This window comes from Schistocerca cancellata, chromosome 10, assembly GCF_023864275.1.
Source record: "Schistocerca cancellata isolate TAMUIC-IGC-003103 chromosome 10, iqSchCanc2.1, whole genome shotgun sequence".
Lineage (NCBI taxonomy): Eukaryota > Metazoa > Arthropoda > Insecta > Orthoptera > Acrididae > Schistocerca > Schistocerca cancellata.
The window spans coordinates 101,067,366-101,091,719 of NC_064635.1; the positions used below are offsets into that span (position 1 = coordinate 101,067,366).

Below are 24,354 nucleotides of genomic sequence, written 5' to 3' on the forward strand. Positions count from 1 at the left end.
CTCTGTCAGCTATCTTCTATAAGTTGCATATGGGAACTTATAGAGTAATATTTTAGGTGATGTAGGACTTAATTGCTTCTGAGTGACATATTTAAACAAAAATTATAGTTGTTGTGGTCTTCAGTCCGAAGACTGGTCTGATGGAAGTCTGTTCTGTGCAAGCCTCTTCACCTCCGACCACGCCTTTGCACCTGCTTGCAATATTCAAGCTTTGGTTTCCCTCTACTGTTTAAATTGGCTCACTTCTCTTTGTTATCAAACTGACGATTCCTCAGTGTCTCCAGATGTGTCCTGTCAACCAATCCCTTCTTATAATCAAGTTGTGCCATAAATTTATTTTTTCCCCAATCTTCCTCATTTGTTATTCGACCTACCAACTTAATTTCAGCATTCTTCTACAGCAACACATTGAAAACTTCTTTTCTCTACTGGTGTTTCCTATCTATGAACTTCAATTGCTTTTCCAAATGTCTCCTCGGTTTCCTTTACTGCTTGCTCAAAGTACAGACTGAATAACATTGGGATAGGCTACAACCCCGTTTCACACCATGCTCAACCACCGCTTCCTAGTCTTGTTTCTGCACAAGTTGTAAATATGTTATCCGTAGTACCCTCAAAATTTCAAAAAGCATAGTTCGGTCAACACTGACAACAGCTTTCTCTAAAGAAATCAATAGATGTGATGATGTACAGACAAACAAATGATTACAATTCCAGAAAAAATCAAATGATTTATTCAAGAGAAAGAGCTTCACTATCCCTCATAACAACATCCAACAACTCTTTATCAATCAATGTCAAGCCGTATAGCTGCTTGCATAAGAGCGGGAGGTGACCAATGTATTATTGACTTGCGCAATGTGAAGCTTTTTCTCTTGACTAAATCATCCATTTTTTCTGAAATTATAATCATATGTTTCTCTGTACATGTACATCACATCTATCAATTTCCATCCCATTCAGATAAATCCTTCATGGTTTGTCCTCCTTTTTTACATAGAGTGTGTATAAATTAAAGTTATATAAATAATTCCATTAATTCAGGGAGCAGATGTACTTTGAAAACAAATTTTGAAAGCAGTGCCAGAAAACCATGAACTCCGTCAAGGAATGTGTCAAAGTGCAAGTAATAACATACAATAGTTCAAAAACCAACTAATTAGTAGCTGTTGGTCCTGATGTTGAGGTAAAATAATAATAAAACCAGAAAGTGCAATTATTACGGGCAAAACTATATGCAGGGAAATAAAGAGGGCAATATTACTTGAGAAAGCTGCTGAAAGTTACATTAATTATGAGGGTGTGCTGAAAAAGTAATGCCCCCAAACTTTTTATTCGGTTCTTAGTATTGGCTGAGGTGTTACATATCATCCATATTACTCAGTCAAGTTTTCCACTTCACTGATGAAAATTGCAACCCTCTGCCACTAGAGGGCTCTGAATTGTAGCGTGTAGCATGGTGGTGTACAATGTAACTATAATGGTGTGGGACAAACAGTGTACTGTAATAGAGTTTTAACAATAGAAAACTTCATCCACACATGAAACACACTTTCCTTCAGCATGACAATGCAAAACCACGCATGAGCACTGCAACAATCCAACACCTCAGCTTCCTGTGTTGTTGTCAATCCAAATACTTGTTTGATGCAGCTCTCCACTTGTGCAAGTATTCTCATATACACACAGTTGCTGCATCCTGCATCCCTTTGAAACTGCGTACTGTAATTAAGGTTTGGTCTCCCTCTACAATTTTTATCCCCCACACTTCCTCAGTTATGTTCCTCGATGTATATATGGAGACTGAAGCAATTAATGCTCACTAGGCAGATACGCCAATCACTAAGCCAGTCTGGCACAGTGGCTTTGCACGACTGCAAGGATACCCTAGCATGCCTCCCTCCTGAATCAAAATTCCCATGCACACTTCAGCTCACATGGTATTCCTCCTAAACTCAAACAGCATTTGCAAGTGGGCTGAGGAGTGAATGAGAATTTGCACTGACAAGGGAGGCTTGCTAGGATAGGCTGTACAGTAGTGCAAGGGCACTGTGCCAGAATGGCGTAGCGGTTAGCGCATCTGTCTGGTGAGCAGGAGACTCAGGTTCAAATTTACATTCATCACTTCAATCTGCTTATATACAGGGTGACGATTATTAAACTATATAAAAATCATAAATTAGTTACAAGCTACAGTGTGCACACACACTTTATTCAACACGTAAACATCACTACAGATATTTGGATTTAGGTTATGACATGTTCAATATGCCTGCCACCACTGGCAATGATGTGGCACAGGTGAACAGCAAAATTCTGCACTACCCGCTGAAGCGTCAGAACATCAGTGCTGTTGATGATCTCCCGAATGTCTGTTTTCAGCTCAGCAATGGTTTTGTGCTTATTGCTGTACACTTTGTCTTTAATCAAAACAAAAAGGAATTGCACTTGTTCAGATCTGAAGAGCATGACGGCCAATCGAGGCCCATGGCAGTGGGCTGTGGGTACTCCAGAGTCAGAATGCAGTCCACAAAGTGCTCTTCCAAGACATCAAACACACTCCTGCTTCAGTGGGGTCAAGCGCTGTCTTGTATGAATGAAACCGTGTCAAAACAGGATCACTTTGGATAATGTGAATGAAATCTTCCAAAACCTTCATGTACTGTTCAGCAGTCACCATGCCATCAAAGAATATTGCACAATTATTCCATGACTGACAGTCACCTGTTGAGGGTGTAGATCTCAGTCGCAAAATGCAGATTTTCAGTCCCCCAAATGCGCTAATTTTGCTTACTGACAAACTCATTCAAATGAAAGTAGTCATTGCGCAACCACGTGCATACTAATTCCCATTGTGCCCCGCGTCCAATCGTGCAGTTTGAACTTTCTAATGCAAACCATTCAGAAATTATGATTTTATTTCATAAGTTCAATAACCGTCACCTGTACATCATAATGTAAGACTTGAAAAGGTTTCTGTAGTCATATAGTTTCGTTTGGCCTTCCTTGATGCCACAGGATGTATCCTGTCAATTTATCCCTTATTTTAGTCAGATTGAATGATAAACTTCTTTTCTCCCCAGTTAATTTCAGTAGACCTTCTTTAGCTGTTCGACCTATCCATAATTCTTCTGCAGCACCACTTGTCAGAAACTTATGTTATCTTCTTATCTGTAATGTTTATCATCCACAATTCCTGTCTATAGGGTGTCACAGGAGAAATGGTCACTATTCAGGGTTACGACAGGAACGATCATCCAAAGCAAAAAGAGTCAGGTAAACATGGGCTCTAAAGTGCGTAAATTAAAAGCTATAAGCAATTGTTCATCTTTACTACTGTGAATCACATCTCTTCAACTTCTACATTATAGGATTGTTTTTCCTAATCCAGGAACTAACATTTTTTCACATTACTGTAAAGGACACCACATACAGACAACAAGAAATGAAATTTTTAAAATCATGCACAAACTAAACTAAATATCAGAACAAGTGTAAACTACTTTATAGTAGTAAATGGACACTTTTGTTACATTTTTATTGAAAAATGTTCTGTGATGTATAACACACAACTTATAAGTTCTGAACACATCTATTCAATAGCCTTTAAATGCTCGAGTCCCCAGCTGCAGCAAATTTCTTGAAATGACTTTTTTCCTGCACAACACTGTTTCTTGTTTGAAGTAAACACTTTCTTTCATTGGTAATGAGCTAATTTTCTCCCCTCGGTCATCACTGAGCAACATCAATTATATGCTTCCATTTGTCAGTACCACTAGCAGTGTGGAAAGATTGACATGTAATGGTGTCCTATATTCATGTCAAGTTGCAAAATATCTCAGATGCGTATAAGGTTATACATCTAGAATGTAAAATGTGCAACCTATATAAGACTTTGAATTTGTAGGCTTTCCTGGCAAAATAGCTTGTGGTACTTGCAGCTGGATCTTTGAGTCAAGTCAACACAATATTTCAACGGTCCAATTGACTGTCACCATCAGTGGAGATGCCACTTTTGCCAAGACTCGTCACACTGTTGCCACAGTGGCGATGGCACCTTTATATAGACCAAGAAAGTGTACTCAGTACATGTACCACATACTGTGAGTTCTGCTTCCCCACGCCAAAGCATACAACCATTGCCATCGGTGGTGAAGGCAAAACTAATGAGCTACTACTGCCATTAATTGCTCATCAACATTCTGCCAAATGACGGGCAGGTCACTGCAAGGTTCCACAACTTGCTCATATGATAGCCCTTGCCTCATTTATTAACTTCATCATTCTAGCCAATTTCAATGGAATCCTTCTACAATCCCAGTAATGTGAACTGGCAACAACCACATGTGTCTCATTATGTTTCACTGCATGTCCCCCTTTTACTCAGTTTGTTGTAACCTTGCATGGCGCAGATTTTCCACACACCTGTCCTAAAAAATATGAATAGTTTGCCCAACGTGTGCAATACTACAGTGGCGTAAAATCTTACGTGCACCAAATCCTATAAACACCAGCAATCCTTAACAGAACAAAAAGGGGTACTAATTTTGATTGGAGGCAAAACACATACTTTATGAAATGACACAATTTCAGAGAATGTACTGATCTCTTACAGATATGACTTTATGTATATAGACTGAAGCGGCAAGAGAAAATTTGTACCAAGGCTGGGAATCGAACCCAGATCTCCAGCTGACTAGGCAGGTGCTTTAGCCACTAAGCCTCCTTGGCACAGCAGTTTACACAGCTGCACAGACTACCCTGGCACACTGCAGATTCTCATTGCCACCCCAGTCTGATTTATAGTCCTCCTTACACTCGATGCTTCAGTCTACATACATGAAGTCGTATATGTATAAGACCTGTAAAGTCTCTGAAATGGTGTCATTTCATCTTTGTAAGTACCTGCATCTGGATTTCAGGCTGGATCCCCCATTTACTTTTGATGCTCAGGTGATATTCTGGAACGTGGAGAGCCCAGGAAATTCTGTTCGTGTGTGAGGAGGAATTTAAAGTAGACTAAGGTGGCAGTGAAAACTTGGATCAAGGAGGGAGGTTTGCCAGGGTAATCCATGCAGTTGTATGAACCTCTTTGCCAAGGTGGCTTAGTGGCTAATGCACCTGCCTAGTCAGCTGGAGGCCCAGGTTTGATACCCGGCCTTGGCATAAATTTTCTCTCGCTGCTTCAGTCCAAATACATACATTATGTTAAAAGTTGTTAAAATGCCCTCTATTTTAGCTTACAGGCTCACATCATATATAACATTGTGTCAATATGTTGCACAGAAGTGTGAGGCCAAGGGCAGCACAATATTATCGTGCAACATTTACGGCTAGGACAAGTCAGTTAGAACGCTGTCTTCAGAGCTAACGTGTCAATGCTCAAAGATGTAGAGTTCGCATGTATTGCAATATATTTGCTTGCAACACATGAGGAGAAATTACACATAACGGGCAAAAATAGTCTGAGAAGTTTTCTGTGAATATTTCAGTGGAGTAGAGGCTCTTTCATGGAAGCACAGATTGGTAAAACAAAACAACTAATCACAAATTAAACAATTGAACTGTATAATTTATTGTGTACATGTGCTGTTTTCTATGTATTTCTCTGCTGCAGCTATAATTATTGTAACTGAAAACTTGTGTGATACTGTGACAACTGTTGCAAGAAAATTAATGTGTGACCTCACTGGACAGCTGGCCTTACCTTGTTTATCAATTCTGAGAACTGCTATGAATAAACCTAATATTTCCGCTTACTGTCATGACACCATGATCTTCAGTTTCCTCTGCTGTTATGGAGAACAAGGAACATGGTATTTCTTCCTCTATCAGGAACTTTGTTTCGATATAGTGCTACATGATGCTTTCATATAAATTTTCCAAGCAAATTTCCAATTTTTGTCATTTACTTTTTTCAGTTCTTTGGAGAAATTCATTCAGAGCAAAATGAATTTCTGTCACTCTTGAGAAGTGCACTGCTCAATATTTTGAAAGATTGTCAATATTTTTTAAAGCTGGTCTGGTCCTTACAATTTGCAACTTCATTATTATTTTCTGTGAATGGGAGTATATAACATATTTCTTGTGTGCTATTGCTAGAAAATGTCTAAATGGGCTAAGTTAGCTGGTTGCATTATTCACCAACTAAAATTAGCTAATCTCTAATGAAATAAAGTGTTTATTTCACTTAAAAAACTGCCTCAGGAAAACAACTTCTTTCAAGATACCTCTTCAAATAGCTCAAAACTTTGTTGAACAGTGGTTGCTGTCATCACTTCCAGGCCCCAAATGCACAAAATTAATCCTTAGACGATGGAAAGTCCAAGATGGAATAACAACAGTATTATCAAAAGGATAGATTGCCACTCTTCACATAGAGGAAACTTTGTGTTGCTGACACACATAATCAAAACACTGCTAAACATTTAAGCTTTTGGACAAATAAAGTCCTCTCCGGAAATAGAAAAACACACACACACACACACACACACACACACACACACACACACACACGTGTTTGAGTGAATGTGTGTGCATTTTCTATTTCCGAAGAAAGAAAGACTTATTCTGTCCAAAAGCTGAAATGTTATGTTTAGCAGTCTTTTCATTACCCCTGTTTGCAACTCAACTTTTCTTCTTTGTCGTGGATAGCAATCCATACTTTTCATAATATTGTTAAAATTAATCCTTACGTATGATAAAGACTTATTTTCATAACAGTTGGAACAATTAAATAATTACTTAATGTAAACCTACTTATAAGGTGACAAGCAAAATGAAGCTTCATCAAGTTATTGCCCTAGCTTGTGGCAAACTCGTTATATTTCTGCAGTACATTAGATCATCAATTGTCATTACGAGTAACTCCTTCTGAGCGAAAGTTCGGCTGCACAGAGAACACGGGAAGGGCTTCTCGCCAGAGTGCGTTCGCAGGTGACGCATCAGGTTGTTCTTCTGTGCAAATGTCTTCTCGCACAAGTGGCAGGCGAACGGCTTCACTTCGCTGTGCGTTCGAGAGTGCACATTGAGTTCCGACTTCCGGTTAAAAGACTTCTCACACTTATCACACGGATGAGCTTTTCGAACCTGTAAAGAGCCAAATTTCAAACAATGTTAGTATTTTTCTTCGATAAACACAAAATTGACCTAAATTCCTTTTTTTTTTAATTTACAATGCATACACTGACTTAAAAAAACATATACCTTAGGTGTAAAGAAATTGTATAAATCATTAAATGGTCTTCTTTCTTATGTTTATGTCAACTGTTTACGGTGTGAGACTGTGTCTACCTCTTCCCAGATACCTAAAAGTGAGTGGTCTAGCGGTTCTAGGTGCTCTGTCCGGAACCGCGCGACTGCTACGGTTGCAGGTTCAAATCCTGCCTCGGGCATGAATGTATGTGATGTCCTTAGGTTAGTTAGGTTTTAGTAGTTCTAAGTTCTAGGGGACTGATGACCACAGATGTTAAGTCCCATAGTGCTCAGAGCCATTTGAACCAATCATACCTAAAAGTGAAGTCTTGTGCTGAAGTGAGACACAGATGATAAACTGTTGAGGCAAGAAGAAAAAAGAAGCTTTTAAAATGTGGCGTTACAGGAGAATGATGATTAGACAGATAGATCCAATAGCTAATGAAGTGAAACTTCCTGGCAGATTAAAACTGTGTGCCCGACCGAGACTCGAACTCGGGACCTTTGCCTTTCGCGGGCAAGTGCTCTACCATCTGAGCTACCGAAGCACGACTCATGCCCGGTACTCACAGCTTTACTTCTGCCAGTATCTCGTCTCCCACCTTCCAAACTTTACCGAAGTTCTCCCGCGAACCTTGCAGAACTGATATTAAACTTCCTGGCAGATTAAAACTGTGTGCCCGACCGAGACTCAAACTCGGGACCTTTGCCTTTCGCGGGCAAGTGCTCTACCATCTGAGCTACCGAAGCACTGTAGATGTTCACAAGACGTTTTTGTGGTAAAGTGTATTAAAAATTGTCCACAGGCCTCCTCTGTCTTGGAAATGTACATGTATAGTTCACAAGCTTAGGAAGCTTCCCAACAGTTGTCAGTTGTAGTGTTCTTTGGAAGTGGAAACTATTACAAAAGTTAACTTCCTTATATCTGCTCTGCTCCATTATACTTATATAAAAATATTACAAAATTACAACTGAATTAGATAATTACAATTCAGTTAATGCATGCCAAACCTTGTGAGATTCCACATGTGCCATGAACTCTGTTTCAGTTTTAAATGCGTTTGGACATTTGTCACACAGATATAGAGCTGGTTTCTGTGTCTGTGTTTCAGCTGCTGTAGGTGGCAGGTCCACTGCATCTACCTAAAACAAAGTGGTCATATGTCACATATCTATACTAATAAGAAAACTGTCATGTCTGTCTGTGTGAACACTCTTCTCCGAAACTACCATATGTATTTTCATAACTAACTTGAGCATAGCCTAGGGCAGCGTATGGGCTTTATTTAATCAAAATTAGATCACAGAAAAAAGATATAATTGAAAGTTTTATCCATACTATAGTACTATCACAAATATGAAAATACACTTGCAACATTTTCATGACTAATCCACTGAACCGATTTCGATGAAATTTGGTATGGAGATAGCTTGAACCCTGAAGGAGAACAAAGTGTGTAAGTATAAAATACTCATTGATTTGAAGAATATTATGTGAATCATGGGAAAATATTTACTGTTTTTAAAAGCTATTTACTGTTTTTTTTTTTATTTTGATCTTATCATATTTGTGAAAATGATTTTATTGGTTAGTGTGTGCTTGTGATATGATTCAAAGTAATGTATACAATCTTCATTGTGATTAATCCATGCTTTCACACTATTTGTTGTAGAATATACACTTTGTATAATGTGTAGCTACTTTAGTAGCACAATGCATATATGCACACTGCTGCCATTGCCCCTCTGTATGCACTGCTTGGCAGCAACACTGCACATGCCGACATAAAGTGCAACGGCAGTTCAGGAGCGGGGGCGAAAGCGGAGAACACATTGTGAACTATGCTTATCCAAACAGACACACATGTGAGGACAGCTAATGTTGTTGCAAGTACAGTACCTCGCTTACTCACTCATCGTAACAAAACTACTGATATGCAAGTTTAACCATGGGTAACAGCTATTACTTAACATAAATAACTTTTATGAAATCTATGTCCACTCTAATAGCTGAATGGTCAGCGTGACGGACTGCCATCCTAAGGGGCCTGGGTTCGATTCCCGGCCGAGTTAGGGATTTTCTTTGCTCAGGTACTGGGTGTTGCGTTGCCTTCATCATCATTTCATCCCCATCCAGCGCGCAGGTCTCCCAATGTGGCATTGAATGTAATAAGATCTGCACCGAGGCGGCCGAACCTGCCCCGTAAGGGGTCTCCCAACCAATGACGCCAAACGCTCATTTCCATTTCCATTAAATCTATTTGCTTTGAAAAGAACAGCTGTTTATGGAGTTTACTAACACTTGCCTGTCTTTCCCAGTAAAACATATTTCCTGAAAATAATGCTGATATGAACTAAGTGTTCGCTTTCATATTTTTCAGATCTGTCATAACATTGTTTGAAATTCTGCAGAAACAAAAGTATTGCTAAAAAGTAATTCACCCTCCAAATACAACAGAGATTATAAAAGGGGAACTAATTTATGTGCCAATATTTTTAAGGAGCTTAATATCGTGATTCACGCAGGATTATATATTACAAATGTGTGTGTTTTCTGTAGTCATCAGGAATTAACAGCCAAGTTCATAACTGTGAAACTAGAAATGAAATGATGCTAATCTGAAACAATTTCAAGACATAAAGAAGATAAAAAGTGATCTAACACATAATTGTGTAAACTCTGTTCTGCACTCTAAATATATGTGAGTCAATGTAACTCCATGTCTCTTTCTACATTTTGAATCATCCATAAACCAGCCTGTGCCACCTAGTGGAAGAGGTGGAACATAAGAGAGTTTTAGTGGTCCAATACAGGAATAGAAGGAAATGACTGAAAGAACAGACACCACATGAAATCTGCAGCTGTGACGCGTACTGCATAAATTGAAGATGACAGGAGGGGAAAGGAAAGGAAATGAAAGGAAAGGAAAGGAAAGGAAAGAAGAGGAGAGGGGAGGGGAGGGGTGGGGTGGGGAAGGGAAGGGTGGGGGGAGGGGAAGGGTGGGGGGAGAGGAGGGGAGTGGAGGGACTGTTGATATCAGCTGCATCGAGACTTTATGCAGAATTGGCAGTAATTATTGAAAATATGTGCCAGACCAGGACTGAAACCAGGAATCTCCTGTTTACTAGGCAGTTGCATTAACCATAGCACCATCCAGACACAATGTTTATCGCAGACTATCTCAGCACACTCCCTGGACAACTCACATTCCCACATAGTGCCACTTATCCGCAGCCTCCATCCGCGTCCTCTGTGTCATCGGACATGTCTGAAAGAACAGACACTGTGCATTCATATAATTGATTTGCCTCAACGGGCAGTGAATCCACAATCTTCAATGTAGATGCACATTTCATTTTCACTCATTGCTGCTGATTCTGCATAAACTCTCAATGCAGCTGATATCAGTTATTCCTTTCCTTTTCTTTCTCCTCCATCCACCTTCAATTTTTGTAATAGTTTTAAAATCAGTTCCTCTCTCCTGAATAATTAAGTTTTGCTGCAGTTCCATACCATTAAGTAGCTTGTCTAAATTGTTTTTGTTATGATATTTCTCTTCCTACAGCTGTTGCTGCATTGTGTAGAATGACTGTGTTGCCATTCAGCATTGATTCATAGTATCGTTATATGAGGGTCACCCAAAAAGTAGTGCACCACATCTTTTTTCTCAGAGGAAAACAATGCTATGAATGCAAAACATTACATATGTATTATTTGAAGTCTCCTGAATGAATGCACCAAGTTTCGTCACTTCTGACAGATAGCATAGCTGTAGGACAGTTTTAAAATGGCATCTGTAGGTTGTGTACATTACAAGCAACATGCCATCATTGAATTTGTCACTGCAGAGAAAGAAACTGTGGGGAATATTTACAAATGCTTGTGCAAAGTCTATGTTGACAGAAGTACAGTTAGTCACTGGGCACGGAGGGCAAAGTCATCAGAAGGCAGTTCGGCGGAGCTCCACGATTTGCAGCAGTTGGGGAGACCATCCGTGGCTGTCACACCTGACATGTTGCAGTGCGCTGATGTTGTCATCTGCAAGTACAGATGCTTTATGTCTCGGTAGTTTGCACTGCATCTATCTGTCAAGCAGCTAAGGCAGTTCACACAGAGAAACACTGGCTCTGCCACCAGGACAAGGATTGGTACCAACAGGGCATACACACCCTTGTTTCACATTGGAGGAAGGCCATAGAATGTGGCCGAGATTACATGGAAAATTAAGGTGTGCAGATAAAACACCATTCTTTCATGTGTGTAATTCTCATTATGTTCAATAAAGAATTGTTGAAGAAACCACGTTTTCATATGACTCAGTTGCACAAGAATTGGGATTCACGAAATCCAGTTTTAAAGCGCTATACAATAAGCTCATCGATTTGAAAAAAGTGTATGGGGTCTGAAGATGGCAAAATGAATTATCAAAACTGGTTGTGCTTGAAATAAAATAAAAACCCTACAGTTTATGCGTGCTGGTAACGTTTATTGAACTGAAAAAACCGATCACCACTGCTGCATTTCTTGTAGTCCTGGCTTATTCCCAGCCTTGTAAACCATTCCACTATGTGTTAAGTTATACAAGGAAGTCTTTTAATTAAGGAATGTTTTGGTGATTGTTTTTCTGTATTGACAGTTTGATTATGATACAATGCACTTCGTCTAGTTAGCTTCAAGAAGAAAAGTAGTGATAGTGTGACAGAAGTGGGTTGACTGTGGTATGAGTTTGTGTAATCATGGTTCTGAAGCTGTAGGACTGAAGTAATGGTGTTGAAGTGGTCCTTGATGTAGGTGAGATTATCAAGTGTGTGAATGAAGCAATAAGTGGTTCAAGTGAACTGTTTCATATCAAGTGTGGTGTAATACAGTTTGGCACGATTGAAATACGGAACAAGGTAAATATAGTACAAGTTAAATGGCATTAATTTATGGTGACATGTGTCTTTATAGTTGATTCTAGATGAGGTGTGGGATGTGATTGGAATATTAGTCAAGCACTGTATTTAAACATAAGTACAACAAACATAAAATTAATGTCCCTCAGGAGACAGCTGGCTAATACCATGTAACACCACCTTGACAATGGCCTGCATCTGGTAAGCGAGTGAGTCCAAATTGAGATGTCAAATTGCCGTGTTTCACCTGCTGATTCTACATCTCTACATCTACATCCATAATCCGCAAGCCACCTGATGGTGTGTGGCGGAGGGTACCCTGAGTACCTCTATCGGTTCTCCCTTCTATTCGAGTCTCGTATTGTTCATGGAAAGAAGGATTGTCTGTATGCTTCTGTGGGCTCTAATCTCTCTGATTTTATCCTCATGGTCTCTTCGCGAGATACACGTAGGAGGGAGCAATATACTGCTGGACTCTTCGGTGAAGGTATGTTCTCGAAACTTTAACAAAAGCCTGTACCGAGCTACTGAGTGTCTCTCCTGTAGAGTCTTCCACTGGAGTTTATCTATCATCTCCGTAACGCTTTCGTGATTACTAAATGATCCTGTAACGAAGCGCGCTGCTCTCCGTTGGATCTTCTCTATCTCTTCTATCAACCCTATCTGGTACGGATCCCACACCGCTGAGCAGTATTCAAGCAGTGGGCAAATGAGTGTACTGTAACCTACTTCCTTTGTTTTCGGATTGCATTTCCTTAGGATTCTTCCAATGAATCTCAGTCTGGCATCTGCTTTACCGACAATCAACTTTATATGATCATTCCATTTTAAATCACTCCTAATGCGTACTCCCAGATAATTTATGGAATTAACTGCTTCCAGTTGCTGACCTGCTATTTTGTAGCTAAATGATAAGGGATTTATCTTTCTATGTATTCGCAGCACATTACACTTGTCTACATTGAGATTCAATTGCCATTCACTGCAGATCCTCCTGCATTTCAGTACAATTTTCCATTGTTACAACCTCTCGATACACCACAGCATCATCTGCAAAAAGCCTCAGTGAACTTCCGATGTCATCCACCAGGTCATTTATGTATATTGTGAAAAGCAACGGTCCCATGACACTCCCCTGTGGCACACCTGAAATCACACTTACTTCGGAAGACTTCTCTCCATTGAGAATGACATGCTGCGTTCTGTTATCTAGGAACTCCTCAATCCAATCACACAATTGGTCTGATAGTCCATATGCTCTTACTTTGTTCATTAAACGACTGTGAGGAACTGTATTGAACGCCTTGCGGAAGTCAAGAAACACGGCATCTACCTGGGAACCCGTGTCTATGGCCCTCTGAGTCTTGTGGACGAATAGCGCGAGCTGGGTTTCACACGATCGTCTTTTTCGAAACCCATGCTGATTCCTACAGAGTAGATTCAAATAGTCCTGGACTTTTTGATGGAACTGAGATTAGGTGACTCATCAGACCAAACAAGGTGCAATAATGTGCCTGAGTGTTCACGAAACTGGCAACAAATGAATGCTGCTGTGCACACGGTTGTCATCACATTGGAAGGTGGGACTGTCCATAGCACAATCGGTATGATGATGTATTAGGTTGATGCACAAGTACATGGCATTTTTGTTTTGCATGTTGCTATTCTGGTTGCTATCGGTTCATTTATCAAATGTCATTTTTTATTTGTAGTTCACTGTTCTTATTTGTGTTTACATATTACCATTTTGTTGTCTGAAGACAGAGAGTGGAGCTGTAGATGCTAGAAAATAGAGTGCCCAGTGGAGAAATTGGAACATTTGCAACATATTCTTCTGTTGGAATTCAGTACGGGAGTGATTGCAATGTAAGAAACCAGAAACATTTGCGTCATGATGGGGATAATGCCACTGGACAGAATACAGCAAGAAAATGGTTCTCTCATTATAAGAAGGATAATTTTGACATAATTGATTCTTGATGTTGAAGAAGACTTTTGGGGTTTGATGATGATCATTTAAACATTTTAATCCACATCATTATATTTTGTTTGAGAACTGGCTATTGTGATGAACTGTGATAATTATATCATTGTGCAACATTTGCACGCAAGGGGGGAGGATCAAGCACGCAAGGGGGGAGGATCAAAAATTGGGTGTATGGGTACTGCATGCTCTAAGCCAAAATCACAAAAATCAGCATGTGGCATAATATGCATCTCTGCTTGCTCGTCATCAATTGGCTCGAACAACACTGACCATTCCTATCCTGTATTGTTACTGGTGACAAACAATGTTGTCTTTATGCTAACATAGGGAAAAGAAAGGAATGGTCAAGACCAAACAAAGCAGCAACTCTCCATATAAAGGCCTGTGCGCATCCTTAAAAGGTGATGTTATGCATCTGGTGGGATAGTGGTGGTGTGGTGTACTACAAATTGCTTCCACAAGGTGTAACCATCACTGCTGACATTTATTGTCAACAACTGAGATGTCTTGTAGATGCAGTCCAAGAACAATGACCAGGAAGACTGTGTTGAAGTGATGCTATTCTACAATAATGGCTGCCTGCATTCTGCTAGACTGACAAAAAATACTATACACAAGTTGGACGAGGTAGTCATTCTGCACCCACTTTACTCACCTGATCATGCACCCTCAGGTTTTCACATTTTCCACACTCTATCAAACTACCTTCAAGGTGCTTTCTTTCTGGATGAAAATGTACTCTGAATACGGCTCAAAAAGTTCTTCCCTCAAAAAATGGGTGATTTCTACAGTCGCAGAATTGAAAAGCTACCCCGGCATTGCCAGAGTGCTGTAAATAGTGAATGATAATATATTATTGATGACAAAAGTCTCTGTTACGTGTATCTGTTGTGTTTATTAAACTTTGAAAAAACGCTACAAAATTGTGGACCAACTCAGCTGAAGAAATGGCGACACTTGGTCACCAGAATGTTGTAATAAGCATTCTGACTGATGTTGACAGCAACCTGAATGAGTGGGTCCAAGTCATATACGGAAAACACCCCCCCCCCTCCCTCCCCCAAATGTCACTCTCCACGTGGTGCAGGTTAAATGCCTGGTAGGCCACTAATGCTCTCGATGCCTCAAAAACAGGCAATATCTTAACTTGTTGTACCTTATTACGTGCCTGCAATGATCTACTCCCCAATTTCTGTTGTTCGAATCATTAATGATGTGAAGCTTCATTTGCTGCTTTGAACAATGGTCGTCTTGATGTAACAGACTCTGAACTTGATTGCAAGCAGTTCCCTTAGCAATTTTTACTTTAAACTGGTTGAAATTGACCAGCATTCACGAACAGCAGCAATTCCAGTGAGGTTTGAAATCGGTTGTCACTGAGAAAATGTGACATTTGTCTCCAGTCCCGGTTGCTCACGACCACTGTTCTTTCACCGTGTTACATGGCTATGAGTGCTACACCGTACTTGTAGAGACATGTCAGACAGTCCACGTCGATAACTGGACAGTTTCATTCAGTGTGTGGTCTCTGGCATTTCCCTGGGCTGGGAGACATAGCAGGAGTTTAGTTACTGTAGACCAGTTAGACTTTGATCGCTGTGGTTACTTTAACCACTCATGCACTAAAAGTTTTACAGCTTTCCCTTGGCTCTCAGATTTACCTGGAAATCTGACAGTGTTTTCAACTATATTGTGTATGTTACTCAATTACTTCTTAAAACAGATCCCTGATTAGTTTTTTGTTCACATGTGTATATGTGCCAGTGTATTACGATTTCTGAGGTTATGTGTGTGATTTCTCTGTTTGTGACCACTGGTCATTGTTACATTAGCATTACAGATACACATTTCACGGGACAGTGTTGATGCCAATGATTAACGACTACAAACATTAACCATTGGTATACAGCCAAAGACTCATTTAGTGTGCCCACAGCTAAGAAAAACAAATGTCATACATTGCTCAAATTGTAAGGTATTGTATTTCAGGCAGTGATTTGGGTGAAACGTATAACAGCAAATATCTTCAGAAACAAGGAATGAAGTTGTTTGCCCCCAAATCCCAGACACTGATTTGATACATTAGGAACAGATAACCTTAGTTCTAACTGCACTGAACGTTTTGAAATGAGGAGTTAGGTTTTAAGATGGATTGAACTCTAGATCTTATGCTCAACTAAATTTGGAGCTACGTGTGTGGTACTCCATCCTACTATAGTACGTTTCATTGTGTTTATAATTTTCATGATGGACCACACTGTTTAAGTACTAGGAATTTTTTTCTTTTATGAGGCTAAATAAAGCAATGAAGAAAACATTAGATCAGTGTATTTATTTCTGGAGGGTCAAAGATTCACTGTGTTGTTGAAATATTGACCACAAATGGAATGATAGTCGATGGTTGTGTTGAAAGTGTAGGCTCGTCAATGTGTCCTCAGAGCCATGCTAACTCTGACTGCCTACAATTTTACCATTACTTCCTCTGCATTTAATAAAATGTATTGTATTAATTAGTATATAATCCTTTCATTCCAGTCCATATGTTCACTACCATAAATAACACAGAGTTATACATTACTGATAATCAAATTTGAATCTGAAAATTTGTCAAAGTATACCTGGTTTACAGTACATTATAAAATAATGGAGTGTTTTCTCAAGCCTAAATGTTGCAAGAGGGGACTGCTGGCCCCATATTCATGGAAAGTTTGCAGAAGCAGTTTTGAATTTGAGTTGTGATAGGGTAATAATAAATTATTTAGCTGGAATTTTGTTGTACTTCATCTTCGTATTAATTAAAGGAATATACTGTTGATTTATTGTGTTTGTATTGAACCGGGGACCTAGAAACAATGGAGAGGCGTTGTCCCGCCATAGCCCTCAGTGGTTCACAACTCCACAACAGGCCACAGCAGTCCATCCACCCCACTGCCGCCCCACACTGAACCCAGGGTTATTGGGCGGTTCGGCCTCCAGCAGATCCCCCCCCCCCGCCTCTCCTCACCCTGCCCCAATAACGTCTCATTCCAAAATACCCACCATTGATCTAATGGCAGCTATGATGTTACTTAGTAGGTAATCAAAATTTTTTGAAAGGAAGAAAGAGTCATTCTAAAAATTTGTTATTTTACGATTTTTTTCCCCTTTTTGAGATGGTCTCTCATCTTGTGCTACTCAAAGGATGTGAGTGATTCAAGCTTATTGATTTATATGAGAAGATTTTACTATCTATTCTGTAATCTATATGTAAAATATACAGTGAGAAATATATGTGGGTTTATGAATTAATTCATCATTAATTACTGTAGTCAGTGTAAGTTCTGGACCAAGAAGACTTAGCAATAGTTGTGTCTGATTTGCCTACGTTACGTCTAGCATAGGAATAACTATTGAAAGAAGTGGTGATATAATAGACCTCACAAGAAGTCACCAGAAGAATAATAGGTAAAAAGTAGAACTTTATAATATGTGCAGACACAGGACTGTGTGAGTGTGTCAACAAACTGATGTACAAGTCATCTACAACATTAATAGTATACATATTAATTCATTGTACAGCCTGCCCCCTCATCATTTGCTCTTGCAATTTTTTTTTTTTTTTTTTTTTTTTTGCTGGTCTTTCATTTCCTACTAGACAGGAGATAATGTTTCTGTACAAATACATTGTTGTAATTATATTTGTTAAATAAAATGGATACTTATGGAACAAATATGAACTTTTTTTGAGGCCATTACATGTGGTGCGGCCCACAATACTAGCAAGTCTGTACACGGCTGCCCTACAGTAATGCTCTGTGGCAGAAACAAGAATAGGGTGAAGTTGGCCAGGCATGAGTAAGATAGTGTTGTCACTGGACATATTTTACACAGTGTGAAATAAAGGTGCCCATGTTTGAATGGCAAAAATACAGGCAAAATGCATGTCGATGACATTGTGGTATTCCTTGACTTCAAAGTACTGAGGTAACTATCGGTTAGTGTGAATCTGTTCTTGTATTCGCAAAGAGAGGGATGCAGTTTGTAATGTGTTTAAGGTATAGGAACTCATTTCAATGGGTATCCGTTTCTCCATTTCATATCGTGACACTGTATTGATAAGCTTAGTTTGTCACTTTTGTACACAAAATTCAGATAAAATTATTAGAAATATACTCTGGGAGTAGAATATACGTAAGTAACAATTATGCGTGTGATTCTGTCACATCCATACTAACCAGCTATTAGTAACTTTTTAATTATGTTTTATAATTACGGTGTAAATAAACAGAAAAGATATAAAAGTAATTTTATTTTACAAAATTAATGTTCATAATATTAAATTATTGAAATAATTAGAATGGTTATTATTTGTTAACTTACATAAGTCTTTGTAAGTAACACATATCTTTGATTATACTGTGTGCCAAAAGTTTTGGCAGGAGGTGATGATGTAACTAAGTTCGAGGATAGCACAAAAGCAGTTTATTATAAGACATTGGACAAGTCAATTAATATCTACACAAATTAAGGTGATTTATATGCATACATATTTAAAATTACAAATAATACATTTCAAACATTTAAATATTCTTCAACAGATTCAAAAAATGGTTCAAATGGCTCTGAGCAGTATGGGACTTAACATCTATGGTCATCAGTCCCCTAGAACTTAGAACTACTTAAACCTAGCTAACCTAAGGACAGCACACAACACCCAGCCATCACGAGGCAGAGAAAATCCCTGACCCCGCCAGGAATCGAACCCGGGAACCCGGGCACGGGAAGCGAGAACGCTACCGCACGACCACGAGATGCGGGCTTCAAAGTAGTGATCCTGTAAATATGACTAAAGATTTTCCAATGGTTCTGACCTCAGTATTTTCTTTCACGCGTGTGAGAATCTTTTCATAAAATTTAATGCCCATGCATGCAGAAAGTACAGTTTTGGCACAGGGATGTATTGATTTGGGTTGTATGTAAGTTTTTGTTTTATCTTGTAAATTGCTCGTAATATCACAGTTTTTTGCAGTCTACTGTCCTTTCCTATTACTCTTATTTAAAAAAATATAAGAGTGCGCACAATGTAGATGCATGGAGAAGGAGGAATACCAAAGACCTCATACATATAGATTTGCATCCATACATGATTGTAATGGCCCTTTTTTGCAGTTTGAATGTGACGATGGGTGCTTTAGAGTTAGCTTAAAATGTGACCCCATATTTATGATGAGAATGAATTTGGATATGATAACACTCTTTTCTGTTTTTTTGCTACATCAGAATTTTAGTGAGCAAAGGAGGCAGCAGGTCTTGCTCAATTTTGTGGTAAGATATTCTAAATGCTTATTCCATTTTATATTGCTTTGCAGTCATAATCTGAAGAATTTAGTTGCTGTACTGTTATACCTTATTAACTGTTGACAGAGAGAAATGGGATGTACATATCCTTGTTCGGAACATTGTGAAAGTTTATGTGACAGGTTTTTTTACTATTTAGTAAAAGCAGATTGTTCTGTGCCCAGTTGCTGAGCTGTTTTATGACTGTGTTTAATTATTACTGTGCCAAAGGCCTTGCTGCAGTGGTAACACCAATTCCCATCAGATCCTAAGAATTTAGTTGTTGTACTGTTACACCTTCTTCATCATTGATAGAGGGAAATGGTCTTGGTTATCTCTTAGATGAGTGTCCAAGTCTGCCCAGCACTGTTGGCAAGGGGAGTGCACTCAGCCTTTGTGAGGCCATTTGAGGAGCTTCCTGATTGAGAACTAGTGGCTCTGGTCACAAAAACTGGCAACAGCCGGGAGAGCAGTTTGCTGACCACAAGCCTCTCCATGTCGCCATCCTGTGTGCCTATAAACTGAGGATGACACGGCGGTTGGTCAGTACTGTTGGGCCTCTAAGACCTGTTCAGATGGTAGTTAATTATTGCTGTAATTCTTCCTTACTTTCACATTTTAACAGAATTGTCATGTCACATCTGCAAATACGATGATTTTATAAGCATCCATGTTAAAGCTTAGGTCATTATTGTACAGACTGAAGAGAAGTTATCCCAGTACTGATCCTTGGTCTGTGCCATATTTAATTAGGTTATACTTTGACAAATGTTCAGAAACAGTTTCAACACTGACATTAGTGTGCCTGATGCTCACCTTCTGCTGAAGATTGCTCTGGAAGGAACTGATCCAGCAGTTGGACAGACCACAAATACAATATTTTCCAAGCTTTGACAGCAGACTATTATGATGTAAAAAGCTTTTGAAAAGTCAATAAATGTGCCTCTTGATTTCTGTTTCATTTCAGTCATCTGTGGAATAAAATTAATGCTTTCATAAAAGGTAGTTGTTGTTGACCTCTTATTTCTAAATCCACATTGTTCATAACAAAGGAGTTTGCTTTTATTTCAAAACCCCATAAATTTGACATATGTAACTTATTCTGATTTGAAATGCAAGAGGAATAATGACGAGCCTGTTGTTATTTACATCATCTCTCCCACCATTTTTATACAGGCAGTCCCAGGAGGAATGGTCAGTATCCAAGGATAGGACAGGAACAACCATTTGAAGCAAAGAAGTCTAGTAAACATGTGCTCTAAAATACATACTACGAGTACTTGTTCATCTTTGCTAGTTAGACACACATCTCTTCTGCCGAACAAGTGTGCAAAGTTCTTAAGGTACGGATTTTAGAGCCCATTTTTAGTAGCCTTTTGTTGCTTTGAATGATCGTTTCTGTCATATTGCTGAATATTGACCATTCCTCCTGTGACGCCAAGTGTATTGGGTTTATCTTAGATATTTTCAGTAGATCAGGCAAAGTCACATGTGTGTAAGTATTTCAACTAGTTTTATAGTACTCTTCTATTAAGATTGTTGCAGGGGCTCCATCATTGTCTGCAGAGCTGGAGTATTTTAATATTTCTAGTGCTTCGCTCCTTCATTTTGTGTCACAGTGGTGATGTACAGTGACCTACTACATGTTCGATTTTATCATATTAGCCGTAACATCTGTGAAAAGTTTGTTAAATTTGTTGGCTACTTGTAAGAGGTTTGATACTTCGATACTTTTATTATTTTCTTGTGATATATTTTTACACTGTGGCTCTGTTTTCACAAATTTCTTGTTTTTATAACACTCCACATGGTCTTCACTTTATTTGCAGATTTATACGTATACCATAGAAGACAGATATAGTATGGTTAGCAGTGTATAAAGTTGTGGCAAGATGGAAAGATGTGTTTAAAATAATGTGTGATCCAGAAGATTGTGAATAAACACAAAAATTATGAACATTGGATGTTGAATTAAATTTGACAAATCTAAAGTGTACAGTGAGAACTATTACTTGTGCAACAACGAGGATGCAGTGGAAATGCATTTACATCGATTGGATGAACGTTATGGAAACAATCACTCGAAACCGACGTTTCACAACAATTAATGTATAAAAAACACACCAAATGTCAGAAAGAAAGCGTGTAAACCGTCTGATGATGAATCGCAACGATTCGAAACCGGTAACGGTTTCCTTTGAATAAAGGAACTCAAAGTAAATTTGTGGCTGGTTGCTGTCCTAGCACCATCAACATTTGAAAACACTTTCTTGTTCCACATGTTTTAGTCAAAATAATTAAAATCCAGGTCATTCCTGAAAATAATGGAATGACTAAAATCAAAGCTGAGAGAAGCAGTACATAAAGATAAGTATAGTTAATGTTTGGCTTCCTGCTCATGTATAATTTTAAATACATTACAAAAAACTCATAATTTTTGCAATTACAGTTGAATTCCATCTACATTTAATCTTTGAGGACGCAGGGCAGGAGTGTTACAAGTTGCACATATGTCGCATAACTCCGAGACCACATGTAAGGAGCTCTCTTTATGTCAACAACATCTGGCTGTGCAAAACTAGGGAAGATTTTGTTCAGAAGATGATGTAAACTCGTTGATATGTGTGATAAACTCATTGATAAGTGAGACAGTATTGAAACTTTACAAAACATATTTGCCCCTGGACATATTTTTAGGAAGATAGTATTAAGAGTAATAGTGTTGTTTCTTATGTATTGGGCCACAAGCTTTCAATGTCTGATGAATTATTTTCCTGGTGATGAACTGTTTTTAGTGTGCCTCTGTACCAACTTCAGCGGTCAGTCTGAGTGAACTGCAACCAACAGCTGTTTGTTTCAATTACAATGCAGCATACTGCTCAGTTCAGGGGAAGATGTCTCAGAGAAAGACATTAGCGAAAATTCCAGAAGCATTCAAGAACCTACTAATAAGGAATAATAAGCACCATTTTTGTAATTTATGCAGCCTCTGCCATGAAAAGTATTCTGTCATTTGTAATGGGTAACAGTGCTGTGTCAGTTGAAAGGAGTCGAGGCTGTGCACACTCCAGCTGCTGAGAGTGACTCGGGGAAGTGGTTCTACTAGCACACACAAAAATAAAACCTGACTTGCTTTGCAACTCCCAGCAGAAGGTGTGGCACATGTAAAATGCAGGATAACATGAAAATATTGTGTGATACCAAGGTGTCATGTTGGAGAGTAAAAAATTATCTACACTTTTGTGTAGCACCAGTATAAGGGTCTTCTTAGGACAGAGGTCACGCTTCTGTCTATCAAATCATCCTCAATGAACTTGGCTTCTGAAGGGTTCTATGGGATGGGTACCAAAGCAGCTGGCAGAAGAATTCAAGGTGAAACATGTTCACATGTGCCAGTGCACACTCAACTGCTTCAAGATGAAAGGCAACTCATTTTTGACCAGGATAGTCATTGATCCCAGAATGAGATTTTCACTCTGCAGTGGAGTGTGCGCTGATATGAAACTTCCTGGCAGATTAAAACTGTGTGCCCGACCGAGACTCGAACTCGGGACCTTTGCCTTTCGCGGTCAAGTGCTCTACCTCGTCTCCTACCTTCCAAACTTTGCAGAACTAGCACTCCTGAAAGAAAGGATACTGCGGACACATGGCTTAGCCACAGCCTGGGGGACGTTTCCAGAATGAGATTTTCACTCTGCAGCAGAGTGTGGGCTGATATGAGTGCTCTACCATCTGAGCTACCGGAGCACGACTCACGCACTGGTACTCACAGTTTCATATCAGCGCACACTCCGCTGCAGAGTGAAAATCTCATTCTGGAAACATCCCCCAGGCTGTGGCTAAGCCATGTCTCTGCAATATCCTTTCTTTCAGGAGTGCTAGTTCTGCAAGGTTCGCGGGAGAACTTCTGTAAAGTTTGGAAGGTAGGAGACGAGGTACTGGCAGAAGTAAAGCTGTGAGTACCGGGCGCGAGTCGTGCTTCGGTAGCTCAGATGGTAGACCACTTGCCCGCGAAAGGCAAAGGTCCCGAGTTCGAGTCTCAGTCGGGCACACAGTTTTAATCTGCCAGGAAGTTTCATAGTCATTGATGATGAAACATGGATTCATTGCTATGAGTGCGAATCAAAACACCGGGGTAGGGAGGGGAAACACTCCAGATCACCACAGAAAAAACAAAAGGAGGAATAATTAGTGTTTAATTTCCTGTTGACAGTTAGGTCATTAGAGATGGAGAACAAGCTCAGAATATATTCGAGGGTGGGGAAGGAAATCGGCTGTTTTGTTTCAAAGGTACCATCCCAGCACTTTAGGGAAATCACGGAAAATCTATATCTGGATGGTCGGATGAGGATTTGAACAGTCATCCTCCTGAATGCAAGTCCAGTGTGCTAACTACAGTGCCACCTCACTCAGTTCTGGATCACCAAGAACAAAAGATTCAAGACACTGCCATCACCAACAGCAATATGAAACATATTAAAATAATAGTGCATTTAAAATAAAATATGTACATATTTTATAATAAGTGAATTACATTGCCTGTGAGTGTCTCATTAGGAAATATTAACTTAAGTGTCAACAATTTTGTGACCTTACAAGCCTGCGTACAGGACCTAAACATAGGCTTTTCCTCTCACTTATTCTGTTTTTGTGGACAGCCACCTGTACAGTCTACCTGATGACAACATCTATGTTGGAATTTGGGGGGGTAGTTTAATTTTTAATATTATGTAAGTGTATTTATCTTTTCTTGGATGATTTTGTATGATGATCATATTGTAGATACACAATATGGAAAGCAGCACAGAAATAATTGCAAAAGAACTAATATATGGTACCTGAATAAGCTCACCAGACAAATAAGATGGGAGAGTCAATTCTACAATGTACTTACAAAAATTGTAAGACATTTCCTGGGGCAGATGTGGACTCTGACCACAATCTATTGGTTATGAACTGCA

At 39.2% G+C, this 24,354-nt stretch overlaps 1 protein-coding gene and 1 non-coding gene across 5 annotated transcripts in view; both read right to left on the bottom strand.

Annotated features, from left to right (window-relative positions):
- Positions 1 to 24,354, bottom strand: part of LOC126106861 (uncharacterized) — a 131,596-nt gene that overhangs the window by 13,331 nt on the left and 93,911 nt on the right. For 2 of the 4 annotated variants that reach the window (XM_049913259.1, XM_049913260.1), the window contains exons 4-5: positions 8,206 to 8,337; positions 6,862 to 7,089 (exon numbers count right to left, since the gene is read on the bottom strand). In XM_049913259.1, the coding sequence (XP_049769216.1) occupies positions 6,862 to 7,089; positions 8,206 to 8,337 (360 nt within the window). Of the gene's footprint in view, positions 1 to 6,861; positions 7,090 to 8,205; positions 8,338 to 20,209; positions 20,365 to 24,354 lie in introns of all 4 variants that reach the window. The other 2 variants (XM_049913262.1, XM_049913261.1) reach the window with 2 other exon arrangements.
- Trnat-agu (transfer RNA threonine (anticodon AGU)) lies at positions 4,660 to 4,731 on the bottom strand. Its single transcript has one exon. It is a non-coding gene; the product is annotated as a tRNA-Thr (tRNA).